This window comes from Rousettus aegyptiacus, unplaced genomic scaffold (assembly GCF_014176215.1).
Source record: "Rousettus aegyptiacus isolate mRouAeg1 unplaced genomic scaffold, mRouAeg1.p scaffold_m13_p_4, whole genome shotgun sequence".
NCBI lineage: Eukaryota > Metazoa > Chordata > Mammalia > Chiroptera > Pteropodidae > Rousettus > Rousettus aegyptiacus.
The window spans coordinates 145,596,395-145,616,436 of record NW_023416307.1 but is presented as its reverse complement, the minus strand read 5'-3'; the positions used below and the strand labels follow the sequence as shown (position 1 = coordinate 145,616,436).

The 20,042-nt window shown below is 34.1% G+C and overlaps 1 protein-coding gene across 2 annotated transcripts in view; it reads right to left on the bottom strand.

The window, feature by feature from the left end:
• The window catches only part of LOC107517728 (programmed cell death 6 interacting protein), a 51,100-nt gene that overhangs the window by 8,810 nt on the left and 22,248 nt on the right, over positions 1-20,042 (bottom strand). Inside the window, exons 7-12 of one of the 2 annotated variants that reach the window (XM_016158788.2) lie at positions 18,748-18,879; positions 15,930-16,152; positions 14,814-14,937; positions 12,860-13,037; positions 7,583-7,694; positions 6,474-6,643 (exon numbers count right to left, since the gene is read on the bottom strand). In XM_016158788.2, coding sequence (XP_016014274.1) covers positions 6,474-6,643; positions 7,583-7,694; positions 12,860-13,037; positions 14,814-14,937; positions 15,930-16,152; positions 18,748-18,879 — 939 coding nt within the window. The remainder of the gene's footprint in view (positions 1-6,473; positions 6,644-7,582; positions 7,695-12,859; positions 13,038-14,813; positions 14,938-15,929; positions 16,153-18,747; positions 18,880-20,042) is intronic. The other variant, XM_016158789.2, reaches the window with a different exon arrangement.

The following is a 20,042-nucleotide window of genomic DNA, read 5'->3' as shown; positions in this document are numbered from 1 at the left end:
CCCATATCTACTTGCCCCAATGATGCTCATAAGACAGCTGAAGAAAAGTCAAAGGAAAAAGGGGATATCCGTGAACCCCATCTACGCCACTGTTCCTTCTTGCTAGCGGCATTTCCAACTCCAGTGGCCCTCCTCACCAACTGCCTATTTCTAAGAATTTACGTCCACTCTTCATCCCAGTTCTTTGACAGAACTGTCCAGACTAACCTTCTTTAGAAGTCTAAAGTTCTTCTAAATCTAGGTGATCTTCCTTTTGGCCTATGTTTACCAACTATATATCTTTTAAGTGTCCTAATCTTAATACTGAATCAATTTAAAAACAAAAAGAAAAAATGAGGGTGTGGGCAGTAGAAAGAACGACTCCTTGAGCTCCAAGAAGCATCAAATCAGGTACTCTACTCTAAAAGGAAAAGAAGAAAGAATCATACCTGGGGAGACATGACAAAATCTGTTTAAGGGACCTAAGACAATTTGATATTAATAACATGGATAAAAATCTTACAGGATATACCAGTAAATGAAGAAGATGTGCAAAAGCATATATATACAGTATGTTGCATTTTTAGTGATAGAAATCAGATATACACACACATAATATATTATGTATATATGTTTGCAAAAAGGGAAAACATTAAGGACAAACCGCAAACTAATGAATATGGTGACTTATAGAAAGTGGATGGGAACAAGGTGGAAAGAAAAGGAATGAGATTTCTCTGCACGGCCTTTTGAATCATGTACTTTTTTTACCCATTCAAAACACAATTAAAATTAAATCAAAACTTAATACAAAAACCAATGAACCAGCTGTCCATGAAAGTGAAACATAATCACATAGAAAAAAAATTTCAACTCTGACCATACTCCCTTAGTAGTTTTAATAGACTTAGCTATACTGTGCAACCTAGGGCAGTTTGTTGTCTGGAAAATTCAATTTTCTCACCTGCGAAATGAGAATAATATTGGTACCTACTAGCTCAGTACTGTTGTGAAGACTACACAAATCCATATAAAATGCTCAGCATAATTTCTAACAGGCCAAGTGTGCAATCAGTATTAGCCATTATTATTAACTGGTAGTTAAGTTTTATGGTTTAATGCTACACTTTGGGTACATGATGAACTGAAGAGGCTGAGACATCTAAGCATTTAGACAGGGACAGGGAAATAAGGAACAAGAGGATTAAGACTTAAAGCATCCTTTATTTTGCTGAATTATAACTATTTCTGTAATTATGTGACACGTTTTGTATTGAGGGATGCAATAGGATATAAATTTAACAAGGCTGCAATAGTATTAACTGTTGGCATATTTAAATTGACAATGGAACTTTAGCCATGACTTTGACTTAAGACTTTACCCTATGTGAAGTCTGTTTAGCTATTAGAAAAATAAGAAATGACATTTTAATCTCTCTATAAGTTATGTCCAACAGAAGCTAGGAAGAAAAAAAAATCAGCCAAGCAAAATAATCTGGGGGAGAAATAGGAATATGCAGAAGTGGTTTAAAAAATTGTCTAACAAACAAAGTTGAAAGTCAGGAACACTAATAGTATCATCTTGAAACAGACTCAATGTCTCTTATATAGTATAGAAACTAAGATCCTAAGATCCTCTCATCAAATAGTAAGTCAAAATTGTGGTGATAATACTCCCAAGTTAGCTAGTAAGTATTCTGAGAAGACAGACATGGTTCACATGAACACAAATTCCTCTTCGATGAAGAATTGTACACAAGGCAGCAGAGTGATGTGGGAAGAGAACTCCTTCAAGATTTTAAAAACCAGAAGTTGTAATACCAGCTGCATTATCAAGAAAAGCTAACTTCCTAACTTTTCTGGTAGTTGGTTTTCTAACCAGAATGGTAAAGAGGGACAAAAGAACTATTTATCAAGTCTTATTCCATATCACAATGCTATGATTCTAAGTCTCCGAAAAATATGCCATTTGAAACAACCAATTTATAAATGAACTTTTAAACTACCATATAGAGATTCATTGTATGACAAACATCCTTTTGTTTTAACTGTCACAGATACTAGTTTAACTATTTCAGATAACTGGCCACATTTTAACAGAGTAAATAATGTAGAAAATGAATTAGATCGCTTCCACAAGTGAATGATCCGGATAATAAAGAAAAGGAAATCAATGCCTAAATAAACTCAAGTCTGAGGCTTAACATGTTATCATGTTAAAGTATAAATAATTAGAATCCTGTGGTATTTATTTGTATGTTTTATAAACAGCTCCAATTAGCTTTAAACTGCAAACAATTACATTCCTTTATTAAGTGAGAGTGCCAGCGGTTATCATTCAAATACTTTCTGAATCCTTATGTGTTGGGAATTGTTCTAGGTGCTAAATTAGAGTCCCTGGGGCGGGGGGGGGGGGGGAATGATTAAATAAATAGACAAAGAAAGTCATATGATAGACAATGACAAAAGAAAACGAGGAAGGAAGGCAAAGCAAAGAGAAGGAGTCTCTTACAGAGGGAAAAGTAAGTGTAGAAGTCCCAAGGCAGGAACAAGCTCAGCCTGTTTAGAAGGAAGGGAAAAAAAGCCAGTCTGGCTGAAGCATTGTAAACAAAAGACAGACTGGAGGGAGATGAGGTCAAACAGAAAGGCAGGAATGAGATCACCTAGACTAGTAGTCCCCAGCTTTTTTTGGCATGAAGGACCAGTTGCTCCTATGAGAATCTAAGGCCTGAGGATCTGAGGTGGAGCTGAGGGGGGTGATGCTAGCGCTGGGGAGCAGCCACAAATACACATGAAGCTTCTCTCACTTGCCCACTGCTCACCTCCCGCTGTGTGTCCTGGTTCCTAACAGACCACGGACCAGTACCAGTCCACAGCTTGGGGTCTGGGGACCCCTGACCTAGACTGTCTGTTCTTCATAATTCAAATTAGGGGCTAGCAAACTTTTCCTGTAAAGGACCAGATAGAAAATGGTTTTGGCTTTGTGAACCACAGTCTCTGTTGCGACTATCCAAATCTGTCTTTATAGTGCACACGCAACCATTAACAAAATAAAGGAATGAGTACAGCTATGTCCGAACAAAAATTTTTTATAAACAATGAAATTTTTTTTATAAACAATGATGTTCCACATGTCATGAAATACTGTTTTTTTGATTTATTTTTAACCATTTGAAAATGTAAAAAGCATTCCTGGCTCACAGGCCATACAAAAACAGCAAGTGGGCTGGATCTGTCTGTTCAGATTATAAAACTCTGTAGCATTTAACAGCACCAAATAAATGCTCATAAGAAATGCTCTCAATGAAATTTTCAACTTCACTTTTCAGACCTTGTCGTTTCAGAAAAATGAAAAGGCAGACACAAGAATATGTCTAGAACAAGAGAACAGCAGGAACCTGACCGCATTTAGCCTAACTCTAAAGCTAACCTAGAGGAGTTTTCCATCTTTCTGTTAGGGACCACGAAGACCAGCACAGTTCCTGAGTTACAGTAGGCCCTCAACTAATGTTTGCTGAACAAATGAATGCATATATGTCAGCCAGTCTAAACAGTTCTCTATAAACTTTCTGTTATGAAAATCTAAGAGTAAAAGCTGTCTGTAGATCATTCACTAGTCTTTAAGGTGTCTTTGTGTGAACCACAAAAAAAAGCACCTGCTGGGAGTGCACACAGCTTTAGACAGTGCTATTTTATGCACTATCTCTGAGGAGACGAAGATTTTTTTAAAAACCCCTCAATCACCCCAGGCAGATGCAATACTGTGAGTATAAGTGAATATATATCACCTTTGTGCAAAGAAGATGCCCCATCCTCGGTAAGGACTCAGACCTTACACTAACTAGAGCCAAAGCTTGGCTAGCTGAGTGTGGACTAGATTCCAGACCTGATGATCAGAGGCCCACAATCACAAGCAGTGAGCTCTAAGTATTTTTAAAAAGTACCTTTAAATACAAGTTAATGACAGTCTCCAACATTTTTCAGAGTATCTTAATATCTAAAACCAGATGCCTAAATAGACAAAGGTGAATAACTAGAGAGCAGGCCTCTTCATAATGAAAGAAAAAACAGCCATACCATTAAGCTAACCTCTTAATAAAACATATACTGTGCATAGTTTTTATAATCAGCAATTCAAATGACTGAGTTTTCACATTAAAACTATGGCTCAATTGTGTCATGAACTACTATGACAACTATCTGAAATAGCTTCTATAAACATGTTTGCCTTTTTTGATAAATGTATATGATGAATGAATATATAGGTCACTGAAAATTTTTTGGTCACCTCTATCCAAAAAATCTAGCTTCAGTAAAATAACTTCATATTGACTATAAAAGTGTCCTTCCCTTATGTAATACCACTATAGATTTTTATTAAAGCAGCTATTACTACAAGTGAATAATAAATGTAACTACACTAATTCTGATTTTTCTCAGCACAAACTGCTTTTGCTTTTCTATTGAAAGCAGGCGAATCAAAGGACAAAAGCCATATAATTTCTGAGTCATGTACATTACATCGAAAAAAAGAAAAAATGGGGGAGGATACTAAACAGATTTTTTTCTAAAATAAAAAAGGGCCATTTGTTGCTGTTCTGTAGTCTATAATTTCTGTTCTTTACAAATTAATCTCCTAAGCACTTTCCTTTTCTTCTCCATTTCTTCAGAGCAGCTAAAGCAGTCCTCACTTATCCGTGTTTTCACTTTCCACAATTTGTTACCCATAGTCAATTGCAGACCAAAATATTAAATAAAAAATTCTGGAAATATACAACTCACAAGTTGTAAACTGTATACTGTTCTGAGTAACGTACTGAACTCTCTCACTGCCCACTCCATCCTGCCCAAACGTGAATCATCCCTTTGTCCAGAGTCTCCAAGCTGTACATGTTACTTACCCTTTAGTCACTTAGTAGCCACCCATCTGTTGCAGTATTGTAGTGCTTTTGTTCTAATAACCTTTATTTTACTTAATAATGGCCCCAAAGCCAAGAGTAATAATGCTGGCAATTTGGATATGTCAAAGAGAAACCATAATGTGCTCCCTTTAAGGTGAGTACAGTACAATCAGGTATTTTGAGAGAGACCACATTCATAACTTTTATTATTGTGTATTGTTATAATTTTTCTTTCACTGTTAGTTATTGTTGTTAGTATATTACTGAGCCTAATTTATAAATTAAACTATCATGGGTATGTATGTGTGGGGAAAAACACAGTATATAGAGAGTTCAATAATACCAGCTTCAGGTATCAACTGGAGGTCTTAGAACATATCCCCCTCAGATAAACGGGGACTACTGTAATTAATATTCTTTGTTCTATCAGGCTCTCCCTCCCTTCAGAGATTCAGGTTCCGCACACATTCAACCACGCAGTCTTCTCTTCACTTTGGGGGCTGGTTTCCACTGAAGCTCTAGCAGCTTCTCTGGACACACCTACTCACTCAGGCCTTCCTGGATCCTATATATGTTCACTTTTTCTGCCTGCCTACTCTGGTCTCCTAATGTGCTAACTTCTTAAAAATCCTCTTAAGAAAGTAGCTCCAAAATACTGGAATTTAAGTACTTTGACATCTAAATCCTCACAGCATTACTTTACTTGGTTATGACACTTTTAAGTTTCTACACTGTATTAGAGTTATTCTTATATATATAATCTTCCACACCAGACAGCAAATCGAGGGTAAAGGCTGTGTATAGCACATCTGTCAATTTTTCAAAGTACCTAGCACAATGCCTTATACAGAGTAGATACCTAATAAGTCTTTGTTAAATAAATGCATGAAATGCTCCTGTGGAAAGAGAAATAAGGAAATCTACTGTCCCAGGAAACTACACTTTTTTAAGAAGTTTTTAGCAGTACTCTTGCCCTTTGGTTTATTTTCCTATGCACTTCAGGGCCTCTATCCTACCATATTACCTTCACAATGATAACACACTAAATCATACTTAGACTTCCCCTCTTTTAGGACTCTCCAAATCAGATGCCCCACTACTGATTTTCTCCTTCTTATCACCAGTAGAAATGCCATGATGATGTTATCCATTTAATAACAAGCATATCTTGTCAACTTCCCTTTCAGAAGTAATCCCAATGGAAGATGGTGGAAGGCAATATAGAATAATGTAAGAAACAATGAATTTGGTCAGAAGAGTATACAGCCAAACTCAGTCTTTCCACTTCAGGAAATTTTCGCTCTTTTATAAAACCTTAATTAAATACTGTGAACATATGTAGTATGTTGAATATAGTACTTAGCTCATAGGAGACATTCAATAAATAAAAATTATTAATATAAGACAGTAATAGTATTAGTATAATTACTTATTATTCGGTGTAGATATCATGCCACTTTAAATATAACCTCAATTGACATCTGCATTTTTAAAAAGATGCTAGTAAGAAAGAAATCAGCAATTCATTGTACATAACGGCTTGAACATAGTTTTCATAAAGATGACCAGCCACATCAAAATGCATCTTCTCACCTCACTGCCTTGCATGGTCTTTGCTGGGTTAGCAGAAGGGATGGCAGCATTCAGCTCAGGTTCTGGCTTACACAGAAGGGCAATGGTGTCACGGTGAGACTGATAACGTTCTTTCACTTGTCCATCTGCTTGCACAGCTTTATCCAAAACTGCTCTGAAGTTAGCTCCCTCTGTGGGAAAAAAAGAATGTTAGCAGAGTACAGCACTGATGTTAACAGGTATGTTTACGGGCTGGTGTACTTTTAGTTCTGTTCTCCTTCTACATGCTCCAATTTTTCAAACTTAAATTTCAGCATTTTAGAGCTCCTCTCTTAGGAAGATTTTTACCTTTTCTCCCTTGTACAGGCCCCAATTTACTAGATAACAGAAACTCAGCTCCTGTCAGTCTTTGCATTCTTGTTTTTGAAAAACCAATTATAAAGCAAAAGCACAGTTATACTTCAAAATACATTTGTGGTTACTGTCCACCAAATAAAAGCTAATTGCCATTCATCTCATCTTTTCCAACAACTCATGAATAGAGAAAATCATTCCCCCCAAAACTGTTACAACTTATTTAAAAAGTATTCCTCTCTTAAAGGATTACTGCTTCAGCTAGACTTAACAGCAGATACATTTTTAGAAAAATCTCAATAGTATTAATGCTCTTTACAGAGATAAATAAAACAAGCTTCCATGAAGACATAAATTATCTTAACAAGCACAAAATCTTAACCAAAGTTGAAAACATAACAATAACTGTTAAAACTCATCTTTTACCACTAAAGATTCGCTATTAAGTGAAATGAAATTACAGAACCATACATATAATATGATCTCATTTATGTTTTTAAAATATGTACAGGGCTTGGAACAGAAAAGGAGAGTTATAGAATCATTTTAATTTTCACTTTATACCCTTCTTAAGAAGCTGAACTTCTTATAAGGAACATGGACTACCTTTCTTATTTATCTTACACCAAAGTGAGCAAAAACACCTAGATTTTTCTAATAGCACATAACTGCTATTCAAGCAGGTTTATTATTGTGCCTAATTTAATCAAGCAAAAAAATTATGGATCTAAATTGAGACTCTACTCCATATGAAAGTCATTTATGCACATTTTTACCTGCTCTTAAAGGCTTATAAAGTTCATTAGATGGTGTCCTTTGCCAGCGTTCCTTGAATTTCCCTCTTAACTCATTGTCAGTTGCTTCTTCTTCATCCAACAACCTTAGAGACTTTTTGAAAAGGAATCAAAGAAACAATGAAATATCATTTCTGGTGTAAAAATTTCAAACATTTTTTTTAAGTGCTCATACTCAAAACAGATGAGAATTAGTGACGTGGGAATTCTGTTACTGGTTAGAATATAAATTGGCATAATTTTTGTTGCAGAAATCTATGTTATAATGTATATAAACAAAAAGTCATAAAATTTAAGGCTAGGTTAACCATTACCTTAGTCAGTGAAATTAAAAAGAATTAAGAGATTACATACATCCATATACAAGACTACTTTAAACAAAGACTTTTTTTTTTAAGATAAAAATAAATACAGAGCCTTTGGAGTATATAAGCCACAAATGAAACAAAGAGAAAACCAAATAATTTAACTACATGAAAATAAAAGATCTGGACTTCTATTCCAATACATCAAACTGAAAATTTGCATATAAAAATGCCTTTTTAATGCTTAGCTGAGAAAACAGGACAGTAGGGGCCAGAAACAGAAGAAAGTACTAATCTACAGGTACAGACAAGTGCTGAAGTCAATGGTAGCTGCTAATCCAATAGTCTAGAGCAGAGTTCTGCAAACTTTTCTGTAAAACAGTAGGGTAAATATTTTAGGCTTTGTGGGCCACAGTCTCTGTCACTGTTCTTCTTTTTCTTTTTTTACAACCCTCTAAAAATGATAAAAATCATCCTTTACTCGTGAACCATACAAAAATAGGCCACAAGCCAGAACTGGTCCACCACTGTCAGTTCACCAACTACATAATTCACTACTGGCTTAGAATGTGAATTTATAAGAACATGAGTAGGAGACAAGAAACATAGGTGGGGCTAAGGAGAGTAGGAGGTGAGATCAAAGGCGCTATCCTCCCTCACGACGGGATACTTCCAAATGGGTGACGCTCAGTGGATGACTTTTTAAAAGAAAAACTGCCTAACAGAAGAAAACTTAATCTGTTTGAACCTGGCTCTAAATAGAAAAGTATCACCTAAGATGTCTAAACTAAAGCCTGAACTTAGGACCCGAAATCACACTCACTACCTGTGTGATACAAAGCCCTAAGATGAAATGATTAAAAGAGTAACCACACACAAAAAATAAATAAATAAGTTTAAAGAGGTGTCACGTATATAACATCTTTTCATAGCGGAAACAAAAAACCCTCTCTAAAAGAATTTGCTTTAAACCCGGACCTCAAAGATTTCCCACAAATTAAGTTCCAGGAAATGTGAATTCAAAATTTAAAAATCATTGAACATTAAATGCATTAAATGTACTCTAGACTGGATCTTGAAACAGAAGAAGGTCATTAATAGAATAATTGGTAAAATCTGAGTAAAGTATTATACCAATGTTTACTTCTTCGTTTTAATAAATGTACCATCACTACATAAGGCTTTAATTTTGGGGGAAGCTGAGTGAAGAAACTCTCTGCACTAAATTTACAACTTTTTGTAAATCTAAAATTATTCCAAATTTAAGGTTTCTGGGAAAGGAAAGAATAAAACTATCTCTAGTTGAAGATAACATGACTTTATATATAGAAAATCCTGAGGAATCCACAAATTAACTATTAAAAGTCAATAAATTCAGTAAAGTTGCAGAATACAAAATCAACATACAAAATCAGCTGTATTTCTATACTCTACCAATGAACAATCCAAAAAGAAAATTAACAATTCTATTTATAATTGCATCAAAAAAGAATAAAATGCTTAGAAATGAATTTAACCAAAGAGGTTCAAGACTTGTACATTGAAAACTACAAAACTGTTGAAAATTAAAGGAGACCTTACTAAACAGAATGACAGCCCATGTTCATGGACTGGAATACGTGATATTGTTAAGATTGGCAATATTCCCCATACTGATCTAAACATTTAATGCAAACCCTATCAAACTTCTAACTTTAGAATTTTCTATATGTAAAGTCAAATCAAAACCAATGAGATACCACTTCATATGCATATGAATGACTATAGTGAAAAAAAAAAATTATAAGAGTTGGCAAGGATGTAGAGAAACTGGAACCTTCATCTATTGATGGTAAGAATTAAAATGTTGCAGTTGCTGTGGAAAAGTTTGGCTGTTCCTCAAAAAGTTAAACAAAGAATTACCGTATGACCCGGCAACTCCACTCCTATGTATATATACTCAAGAGTACACAAATAGCAGTATTATTCAGAAAAATCGTAAAGTGAAAAATCCCAAATATTTATCATTCATGGATAAACAAAATGTGGTAGATCCAAATAATGGAATATTATTTAACCATAAAAGAAAATGAAGTATAGATACATGCTACAACATGGATGAACCTTGAAAACATTACACCAATTGAAAAAAGGCACACTCAAAAGGCCACTTACTGTTTATGAATCAATTTATATGAAATTTCCAGAATAAGTAAATCCGTAGAAACAGACATCAGATTAGTGATTGCCAGAATGATTGCCATTAGTGGAGTGACTGCTAATAGTACAAGGTTCTTTTGGGAGTGACAAAAATATTCTGAAATTAGAAGAGTGTTGATGCTCATACAATATTGTGAATGTACAAAAGCCACTGAATGCGGACTCTTTAAAGAGGTTAAAATGGTTAATTTTATGTTATGTGAATTTTACCTCAAAAAAAGAACACGCATGTAGTTTAGTTGTAAGATATACATAGGTGACTTTTTAAAGAAGCAGTTAGACATCTGGGAAATGAAAAATATTTTTAAACTTTTTTTAACGTAATTGAATGGCTGAAGAACACAAAAGGCAGATAAATAGCCAATTAATGAGGTAGAAGGCTAGCCTGAGAATCTCCCAAAAGAATAAGAGGACAAAAAGAAAAAGAAATGTTGATATGAGGAACTCTTCCAGAAGCACCATGACCAATCTAAAAGAAATTCATTAAGACACAATGGAAAGAACAGAAAAAAGAGGAATAACTGAAGAAATAGAATCCATGGACAGGGATCTAAGATTGAAAGGGCCCAACAGATCCAAAATAGGATGAATTTATTATTTTAAAAATAAATTAGTTTGATACTTCAAAACTTTTGAAAATCAAAATATTCTAAACTACAGAATCTAAATTTCCAAAAGCTACCAAAGAGACAAACACTCAAAGAGTACCAGCTGCACAATCTACTTATTTCATAACTTACAGCTTACTTACAAGGAGACTCTCTAAGTGCAACTGACAGAGTAACAGTGACGCTAACTTACAGGCTGTTATAAGAATATCAAATGAGATAAATAAAAGTGTCTTATATTAAGATAGGCAGACAACAAACATAAACACTGCCAGTTTTTCCTAATTATAGATGAGGTTTTTCACATTGCGATTTCTAATGAAGATGCTCTTCACAACTGATACATAGTATTTCATTAGGCAATTTTTTCCATAAAACTTGTTTCGAATCAAATATGCATCTTCTAATCACATTTTAAGACCAAGGAAATACAGTAATAATTATATTTAACAACTAACAGGCACATGTATGATCACATGTCCCAACTACCTTATATGCTAAATACTATTAGCCTTATTTTTTGGATGAATAAACTGATCCACCCAGGGTCACAGGAATAAGAACTGGGACTGAAGTCCAAATATAACTCCATGTTCTGTGAACTTAACAACTGAATTATGTTTAAACAATAAAACATTAAATAATGATTTATTATTATAACCTCTACATACTAAATGCCCCAGACCACTTTCCATTTGACCTGCTATGCCTGCATTTTCCAGTGTTTGTCTTCTTCTCCAGGATTAATTACTTCTTGCTGCTTTCACTAAGGTACAATCTTGAACGGCTCTCTCCACTTTTTTCTCCCTAGGTCTATCTACTATTCCAATGTCCTTTCAATTGCAACACCAGACAATGAGCTTGTTTGACCCACAAACCAACAAATTGTGAAGGACTATATGGCATCCTGATGAATGAAGTCTGTGACCTTAAGAGCCATATTTGTGAAATTTTAGCATGCACACAAATCATCCTGGGATCTTGTAAAATGCAGATCTTGATTCAGTAGGTCTGGGTGGAGTCAGAGATTCTGCTTTTGGAGGCTCTGGTACTGAACAATGTAACATCAATTCTGTTTGCTTTACTTTTTCTGATTACTGATTACATCTACATAGGTAAGGCTGGTAATGCTGACTGTATAATTAATGTAGAATCTCTCATAAATCAGATTTCCCAGGCTAATAATGCAGTAAGTTTCCATTTAAGTTTCTTAACCTTTTCCAATAGCTGAAATGCACTGAAAGGTGAATAATGAACACTACCATCATATCAGTTATAATAATTGCAACATTATCACCATAGTAATATAATAGTAGTAATAGCAGTAACTTATTAAGCACATACTATATATCCCATAGGCTAGGCATTTCATTGTTGCAGTATAGTTCATCCTTTAAATAACCCTGGGAGGTTAATATTATCATCTCCAGGGTTCATACCATCATAAGTACTTAAGTACTCTGCCCCACCCCAAAGTACTTAGAAATGATATAAATATAGTATCTTCTAAAAGTTAACTGAAAAATCAAAACATCAGGGATGATAACAAAAATCACCTAAGAGAGATATTGATTCCTAAACTGGCAAAAGCCAATATATCCAGCTTGAATATATTTACAGCTGAAGAAAGAAATGTTATCAACTAGGTAAAAGAGCTGAAAACAAAGTAAAAGGAGAATAACTAGCAAACAGTTGGCTTTAGCCAAAATACTTCTAGTGTTCCATTCCTATTGATAAAATGTCCTCTCTACTGGAAGATGGATGAGGGGGCTTATAAACCATTTGATGGCCTAACTTCCTTTGTCTGATTTCATGTTCACCAAGAAACCCAATCTTTAATATAAAAGCTATCGCTAATTATTAAGAATTTTGTTTGATGGTATTTTCTCAAGTATACTAGTATTACACAATGGTCATATGAGTTTCATTGATGTGCATTTACTACCCTTATAGACATGTATGAGGCCATTCTCACACAATCAAACTTCTTCATGAGGCTGAAGGTCAGGCTCTGGGCCACAGTAAATTCACCAAGATGATGAGTACTACCCTATAAAACCGAACTGGAGAAAGTTTCCAGTCCTAATCCCTGCTGGACAACAGGCGTCCAAATACTTTTATCTGAAAAGCAATCTCTTAAAACATACCTCATCTAGGATTTCTCTATTCCTTTGTAGCAGTTCAGGTAGCTCTTTGATCAACTGATCAACAGTCTGGATGCCTCCCTGTTCAATCACAGATGTGGATTTAGTCAATATAGACTGAGGTACGGTATCTCCAGATACATCTTCAATTGCTGCTGGAAGATTAAGGGAAGCTAACACCCTGAAAAAATGAAATACTATGTCATCTAGAGGTTTAAACCACCTTTGAAACATTAATCTCCTGTATCTGAATCAACAGCAAAGGAGTTAGCGCCCCAAAAGGGTATAAGTTCTACGAACAGAAAAATAAAGCAAAGAAAAAAGAAAAACAGAAAGTCAATAATTGATAAAAACAAAACTCTTAAAGAACTAAGTTCACAGTTTAGAATTAAAAGCCAAAAAGTAAGAAATATACATTAAAATATAACAAATACCTTTGGCTCACAATTCAAACTTAACTCCTTTCAGTCTAAGTAAATAAAAGTCAAAAAGTCTGCCTTAAAAAATGAAATCTTTTTATTATACTCCTAATTGTTATACTGTCACTGATAAATCAGAAATACATAAAAGTTATAATTTGATATCATCTAGGCAAAACATCAAGAGAACATAGTTGATCTAAGTATTAATTACAGAATCTTAATCTGTTTGTGGCTCAGTAACAATTATTCTATTATTTCATTTATAGAATAAATGGGATGTTAAACTCATGTTGCTTTCTTGCTAGAAAAAGAAAATGTATTCATCAAAATTTGAAATATGAAAAAGCAAACCAGACCAAGAGGAAATATTCTCAATTACATATATCTGGCAAAGGACTTGCCTCTAAAATATGTAGTTCTTCAAAGATTAACAAGAAAAAAATTCAATTTTTAAAAATGAGCAAAAGATTTCAACGGACACCTCACGAAAGATATATAAATGACTAATAATGAGCACATGAAGAGATGCTCAAAATTACTGTTAATTTGGGGAATGAAAATTAACATATACTAACCACATAACTCAGCAATTCTAATCCTAGGTATTTATCCAAGAGAAATAAAATATGTCAACACAAAGATTTGTACATGAATGTTCATAGCAACTGAAAAGTCCATCGACAGGTAAAAGAATTAAAAAACTGCTATTTGACCATAAAATCGAATACTGCTCAGTAATAAAAAGGATCAAACTGATATCCACAAAATATGAATCTCAAAAACATTATGCTAAGTGCAAGACACCCAACACATTTTGAGTATATACTGTACATGACTGTACATACTTAAGTACTGCATACTCTAGCAATACTGCACTGTACTGTGTAACATACATTCTCACGTATTTTAATGACTACATTTACATTAAATTGTATAAAAAGTAAACTAACCTATAGTGTCAGGGAGCACATCAGTAGTGGCTGTAGGCCAAGGGAAGTGAAACTGAAGGGAAGGCGGCATGAGGGAGTATTTTAGGGTGACGGAAATGCTCTCTGTCTTGGTCATGGTGGTGGTGGTTACAGGGGTATTCATGTTTATCAACAGAACTGAACTATATACTTAGAATGGATGTATTTTGTTGTACGAAAATTACACTTAAGATTTTTTAAAAACCAATGAATCCACCAGAAACAAAATAGGTTGAGAATACTAAATGTTACCGTGTATCTTAATTTAAAAAATTCAATTCTACTTCTCATTTGCCTCAAATAACTATTCCCTAAAATGCAAATCGGTGGTCAAATATTTTCATTGTTTCAGTAATCTTCTTCCGACTCTAATTTATTTGCTAGGACATAATTAGTGTCCCCAAGAAATGTGTGTATGCATGTGTGTCTACATTTGCTATTTCACATATCTTTGACACTCGGCTCCAAGATCAGAGAGTAAAATGTTCATAAACTACTAAATTAAAGAACAAAGAGAAAGACATTAGAACTTTAGAGTTAAATTTATGAAAGGTAACCTCTACCTACCCATTTGCCAGAGTGGTGGCTTCTCTCATTTGAGCAATTGATCTGTTAACTAAATCAGCTTTCCTCTGATTATAGGCAGCCAAAGACTGCTGCACTGACACAGGAACCATCTTCTCAAACAGATCTATAATTAGGAAAGGAAATTCAACAAAACTTTAAAGGAAAGCTCAACTTGTAAAGTGACTGCTCATATTCCATTTCCTTTTCAATATTTATATCGAAAGTCTACAAATACTTAAAACCAAAACACTACTGAAAGTACAACAAGGAGAGTTTTTAAATAGATATACTAACAGACAATGAAAATGAGAGCTTTTTCTCGGAACTAAAACTTCTTGAGTTTACGGGCTCTTTGGTAAAGAAGAGTTAAACATAAGAAAACACTATTCGATTGCTGATTAAACTGATTGGGCTACAGTGCCATGGTTCAATTTCCAGCTCTAATACTTCCTAACTACATGACCTTGGGCAAATTAAGTACTTAACCACCTGTACATCAGTATCCTCAGTATCCTCATCAGTCAAGTGGGGATAGTAACTACCTATTTCATGGGGTTGTTGTGAGAAATAAATGAGCTAATATTTGTGAAGTACTTAAAAGAGTCCCTGGCACATGGTAAACACTTTGTGTTTGCTAAATAGAAATAAGTTAAATAATCGTCCTTTCCCAGTAACTTAGAATATTATCCTTGGAATCTCAGTTACAGGTTCATACATTGCTTATATATCTATAATATCCAAGGATATTAAAACATGTATTTATCTAACCATGACTCCACAAAAGTATAAGTCATATTTATGTATGTTTATTTTCAATGGCAGAATATTAAATAATATAACAAACATTAACAACGTAAGTACTTATTTAAAGTCTTTGTCATTACTCGAACATAGTTTCAAGTTTTATGTACACTTTACATATACTTTATCATCTACTTTCCATCTTAAAATTTCACTGTAGATACAATTTTTATTCTCATATTCATTTTGAACATGAATGCAAATTATGTTCAAAGCATACTGATACCAACTGTGTAATTCTGGCTACAAAAAAAACCAGATTACATTGGGAAAAAAAAAGAATAAGATTAAAGTGTATCTAAATATTTGACATACCAGTGAATTTTTGGCTGATGGGTACATTAACTGGGGTAGATTTCACAAGTGTGGCTTTACCAATAGAGTCTAGATCTTTGAGATCTGGAACTCGATCATGATATATGAAGTCATTATCTTTCTTTGCTGCAGTAAGGGCACGGCTGATTTTGTCAGAAAAATCCTTTACGTTGACATATTCATCATAGCGAGATGCCACTGTTTTAATCAATTCTGCTGCATGCTAAAAAAAGAAAATGTTTTAAAAAATGTTTTTTTCTCAATCAAACATCCTAGCATTGTTTTTTTTTAATCTTAAATTTGAAGATTTGCATTTCCAGCAATGTGATCAACAGAATAACCCCGAAATTCTCCCATTGCACCCCAAAAATGAAGACTAATACATAGCAAATATCCCTTTAAACACATGTGAATTACCAAGAAAGTAAAAAAAAAATCCATGGGCCAATATGTATATACCAGACACTGAGGAAGGCTGGATGTCTCTCCATTGCTTTATTAAAATGAAAAGAGCAATGTTGTTATATGAGAAGACCAAGATGTACAACATACTTCCCTCTTATATACGGATGGGGAGAGTTAAAAATGTTCATTGTCTGTATGTGTATTCAGGTGTATATATTTGCTTATATATCAAAGAAAAAAAAAGACGGCCCTAAAAGGATTAAACAAGAAACTGATGGAAATTACCTAAAAGGCAATGGGAATAAAGAATGGAAGAAACAGAATAGAAAGGAAAAGGCAGAGAGACAGGTTGAAATGTATACTTTTACATATACTTATGTTTCCCAATTTTCATTTTGAAAATTTTCCAGTACACAGAAAATTTAAGAAACAGAACAATGAGTAACAACAGACGCTCTACTTAGTTTCAACAATTGTTACCATGATACCATATTTGCTTTCTCTCTCTCTTTCCCACATATATACATACATGTTTTTGGGTTGGGATTTGTTTGTTTGTTTTTTGTTAAGACCATCTGAAACTGAAATTCGAACATCATGACCCTTCATCCCTAAATAACTCAGCATATATCTCCTAATACAGACAACCTCTTTAATATCAACAAACTACTATCATGACTAAGAGAACAAACAATATTTTCACAAAATCAGTTTTACTGTGTCACTCAATGAGTTAACTAAATCTCTGACATGTATTCATTCTAGAGTCACGTTTTTATACATACATATTTTTAGGTCTTTTTGATCATTGTACTTTGGCAGCTTCAGTGATTCCACCAAGATGATTAAGTGGACATAACTTCTGGAGCTAAATGAACTGCACTGTCCCAAAAGTACACCTCATGAGCTATACAAGCCCAGGTACAGTTTTTCTTGGCCCCCAGAAGTGAATCCCAAGCACCAATTATAACTTTGCTGCTGGTTTACCTATTGTGTTCATTCTTCTGACTCTGATTTTGTTTTTTCTGGTTTGCTCATAACTTATAAGTGTTTTCCCATTGCTGACAGCAATGACAAGAAAGTTTAATATAGTGACCATCTAATGATCTGTCAGGTTCATGGGATGGATACCTTTTACGACTGAGTGAGAGACTACAGAGAATATTATTCGTTGGTCATCTTTTCTGGTCTGTTTACCTATTTCTAATCGGTTTCTAAGTCAAGTAAAAAAAATTTCATGCCTACTGCAAAGAACAGCCCTTTGTGATATGAATCAGCGTTTATGTTCTGAGTAAACTTTTAACCTATGAGTAAAGCTGTAAAACTGAAGTTACAAACACTTATGTATCTATGACTAACAAAGTCTCCTCTCATTGTGTGAGTCTGAAGTAGTTTCCTTTTTCCAGAGTGGATTTTTAAAATTACAGTAAAATTTCCAAAGGAGCTCTTCTTCTCTGACTGATTTATGGAGACCAAATAAGGGCCTGCTTGAATCTAATAGTCCCAGAATTTCCAGAAAATTAAGAAACTAATACTTTAAATAATCTAGCCTTAAAAAAATCTTTCCTTCAGAAACCTCTTTCTCAGAAGCATTTCCATATGAGAATCTAAGTTACTGTAATCAAAGTGAATCCCTAGACAAAAGAAGTATCTTTGATAATCTGGGTTTTGTAAAAAAAAAAAAAAAAAAAAAAAAGGAGAGAGAGAGAAAGAAAGAAAAGAAAAGAAAGAAAGAAGTATGCTTTTCTCTGATTTTGTCAGTGTGGGGTATGATATAAACATATATTTTATTTTTCATGAAACCTGGGCTTCTTTTCTCATGAATTTCAAACTAATTAATCTGAACTTCCTAAATGATACTTGCATAGTATCTTCTAATATCTAATCCATATTTAAATTTCCTTAACAGTTCTCTTGCTATCCTCTGCTTACCAATGCTCAAAATACAAACAACTCATATAAATAGCCCTAGCCCCTGCCACAAAGTTGACCCAGATATCATGGAAGTTTATGATAATACCAATGCCTACAGTATAGAAGTTACTCTGCTGTTTACAGATATATATTACCACTGTCCTCAAGCTGTGGATTTAAATGCTGCAATTTAGACCGAGGCTAGCCCACAAATTAAGAACTATACATCCTTTCTGGAGCCTGTTAATTTAGAATATTTTATATTAAAATAAAGGTGGGTAAATTAAAGAGAACTAAATGAACATTTTGTGTGAATTTTTTAAATAAAATATGACACTTCAAAAAGCACACAGTAAGTAAAGCCTAAAGATAAAAGCAATCTCTTATTTCCGATGATACAGGCAATGAGTGGGAAAGGTTTTCATAAGCGAACATGAGAAATTCACTGAGGAAAAAATAAATGGAGATCCAAGTTACTATTTATTCCTAAGAGACTCACTTGTAACCTTGCAATCTCTTCTCCAAATTTCTTTTGCTGTTTTGCCAGGATAGACTGGTGGTACTCGGCATTGGCCTGCATGATACAGTGCTTGGCAGCCAAGACAGGGAACACCTCCTGGAAATAAAAATACTGACCAGGGGAGAGTCCAACCACACAAACCACCACAGACAACATGGGATGCAGGAAGAAAAAGGAAAAGGAGACAGAAATTAGAATTACCCGATTAATGATTTAGAGGCAAGTTAGTTATTAGGTGTCAACAGAGAAGACCACATAATTTGCATAGATTGAATTCAATAATTTCAATTTTTTTCTTCCAATTAAAATTAAGGTTTGTTTTTTTTTTTAAAAACTATTAGGTGACGCCAATTAAAATTTTTATAATGCTCTCTAATCAAGCCATGGAGTCAACATTTTGTTTACAGAGAAGAAAGGAAAGCATGCATTAGAAAGAGAAGTAGAATGGACATTCACAGAGGAATACCAAGCACAGGGTTTAGAAGCTTTCTTATGAGCCCTGACCCAGCCCTTAGTTAACTAAACCACCATTACTCACATACACTAATGAAATTGCTCTATAGCGGTTTCATCATGTTTAAAAGACAAAAGACAGTAAAGTAAGTTCCCAATTATATTCATATCCTGACTTTAATAAAGATGACTTTTAGCCATATAAAAGTGTAGTATCATATAAAAACTAACATTTAAGTATCACATACTCATAAACACATAGCAAACGGACAAAATGCACTAATGACTAATATGACTCAGTGTTATTTTGCCCTAATTGGTTTTGAAAAAAAAAGTCCAGTAAAAATTAATTTTAAAAGATGCAAAAACATAAACCAGAAAAGCAGTTACATGGGTAGAGGCTCTTCCAAAATGTCAAATCCTAGCCTGTAACCTGTTTTTAGAAAGTATATGTCATATAAAATCCAAGAAATATACTAGACAATCATTGTCCAGATAAAAAAAAAGAGAGAGAGAGAGAGAAAATCAAGAACTGAATTAATACCTGTGTGCTTTCCTATTTCCCAGTAAATAATATCCTAGCTTCCTGGATCACTACCTGCAGATACTGCAGTTTTATAAGTAGAACATGAATAGATCTTATGAGCTTTATTAGAAAAAAGGTAAAAATAAGACATTTAAATCTCAAAATGCACTCATGCCAGTTCTCAAGGTAAAACTGGAGCAACTTGGTACTTAAACAGGAGATTTTCAAGGAATACCAGAAATGCTGCAGAGGTAGTTTCCAAGTCTGTGGAGGTGACATTCTTCTCTCCATGACA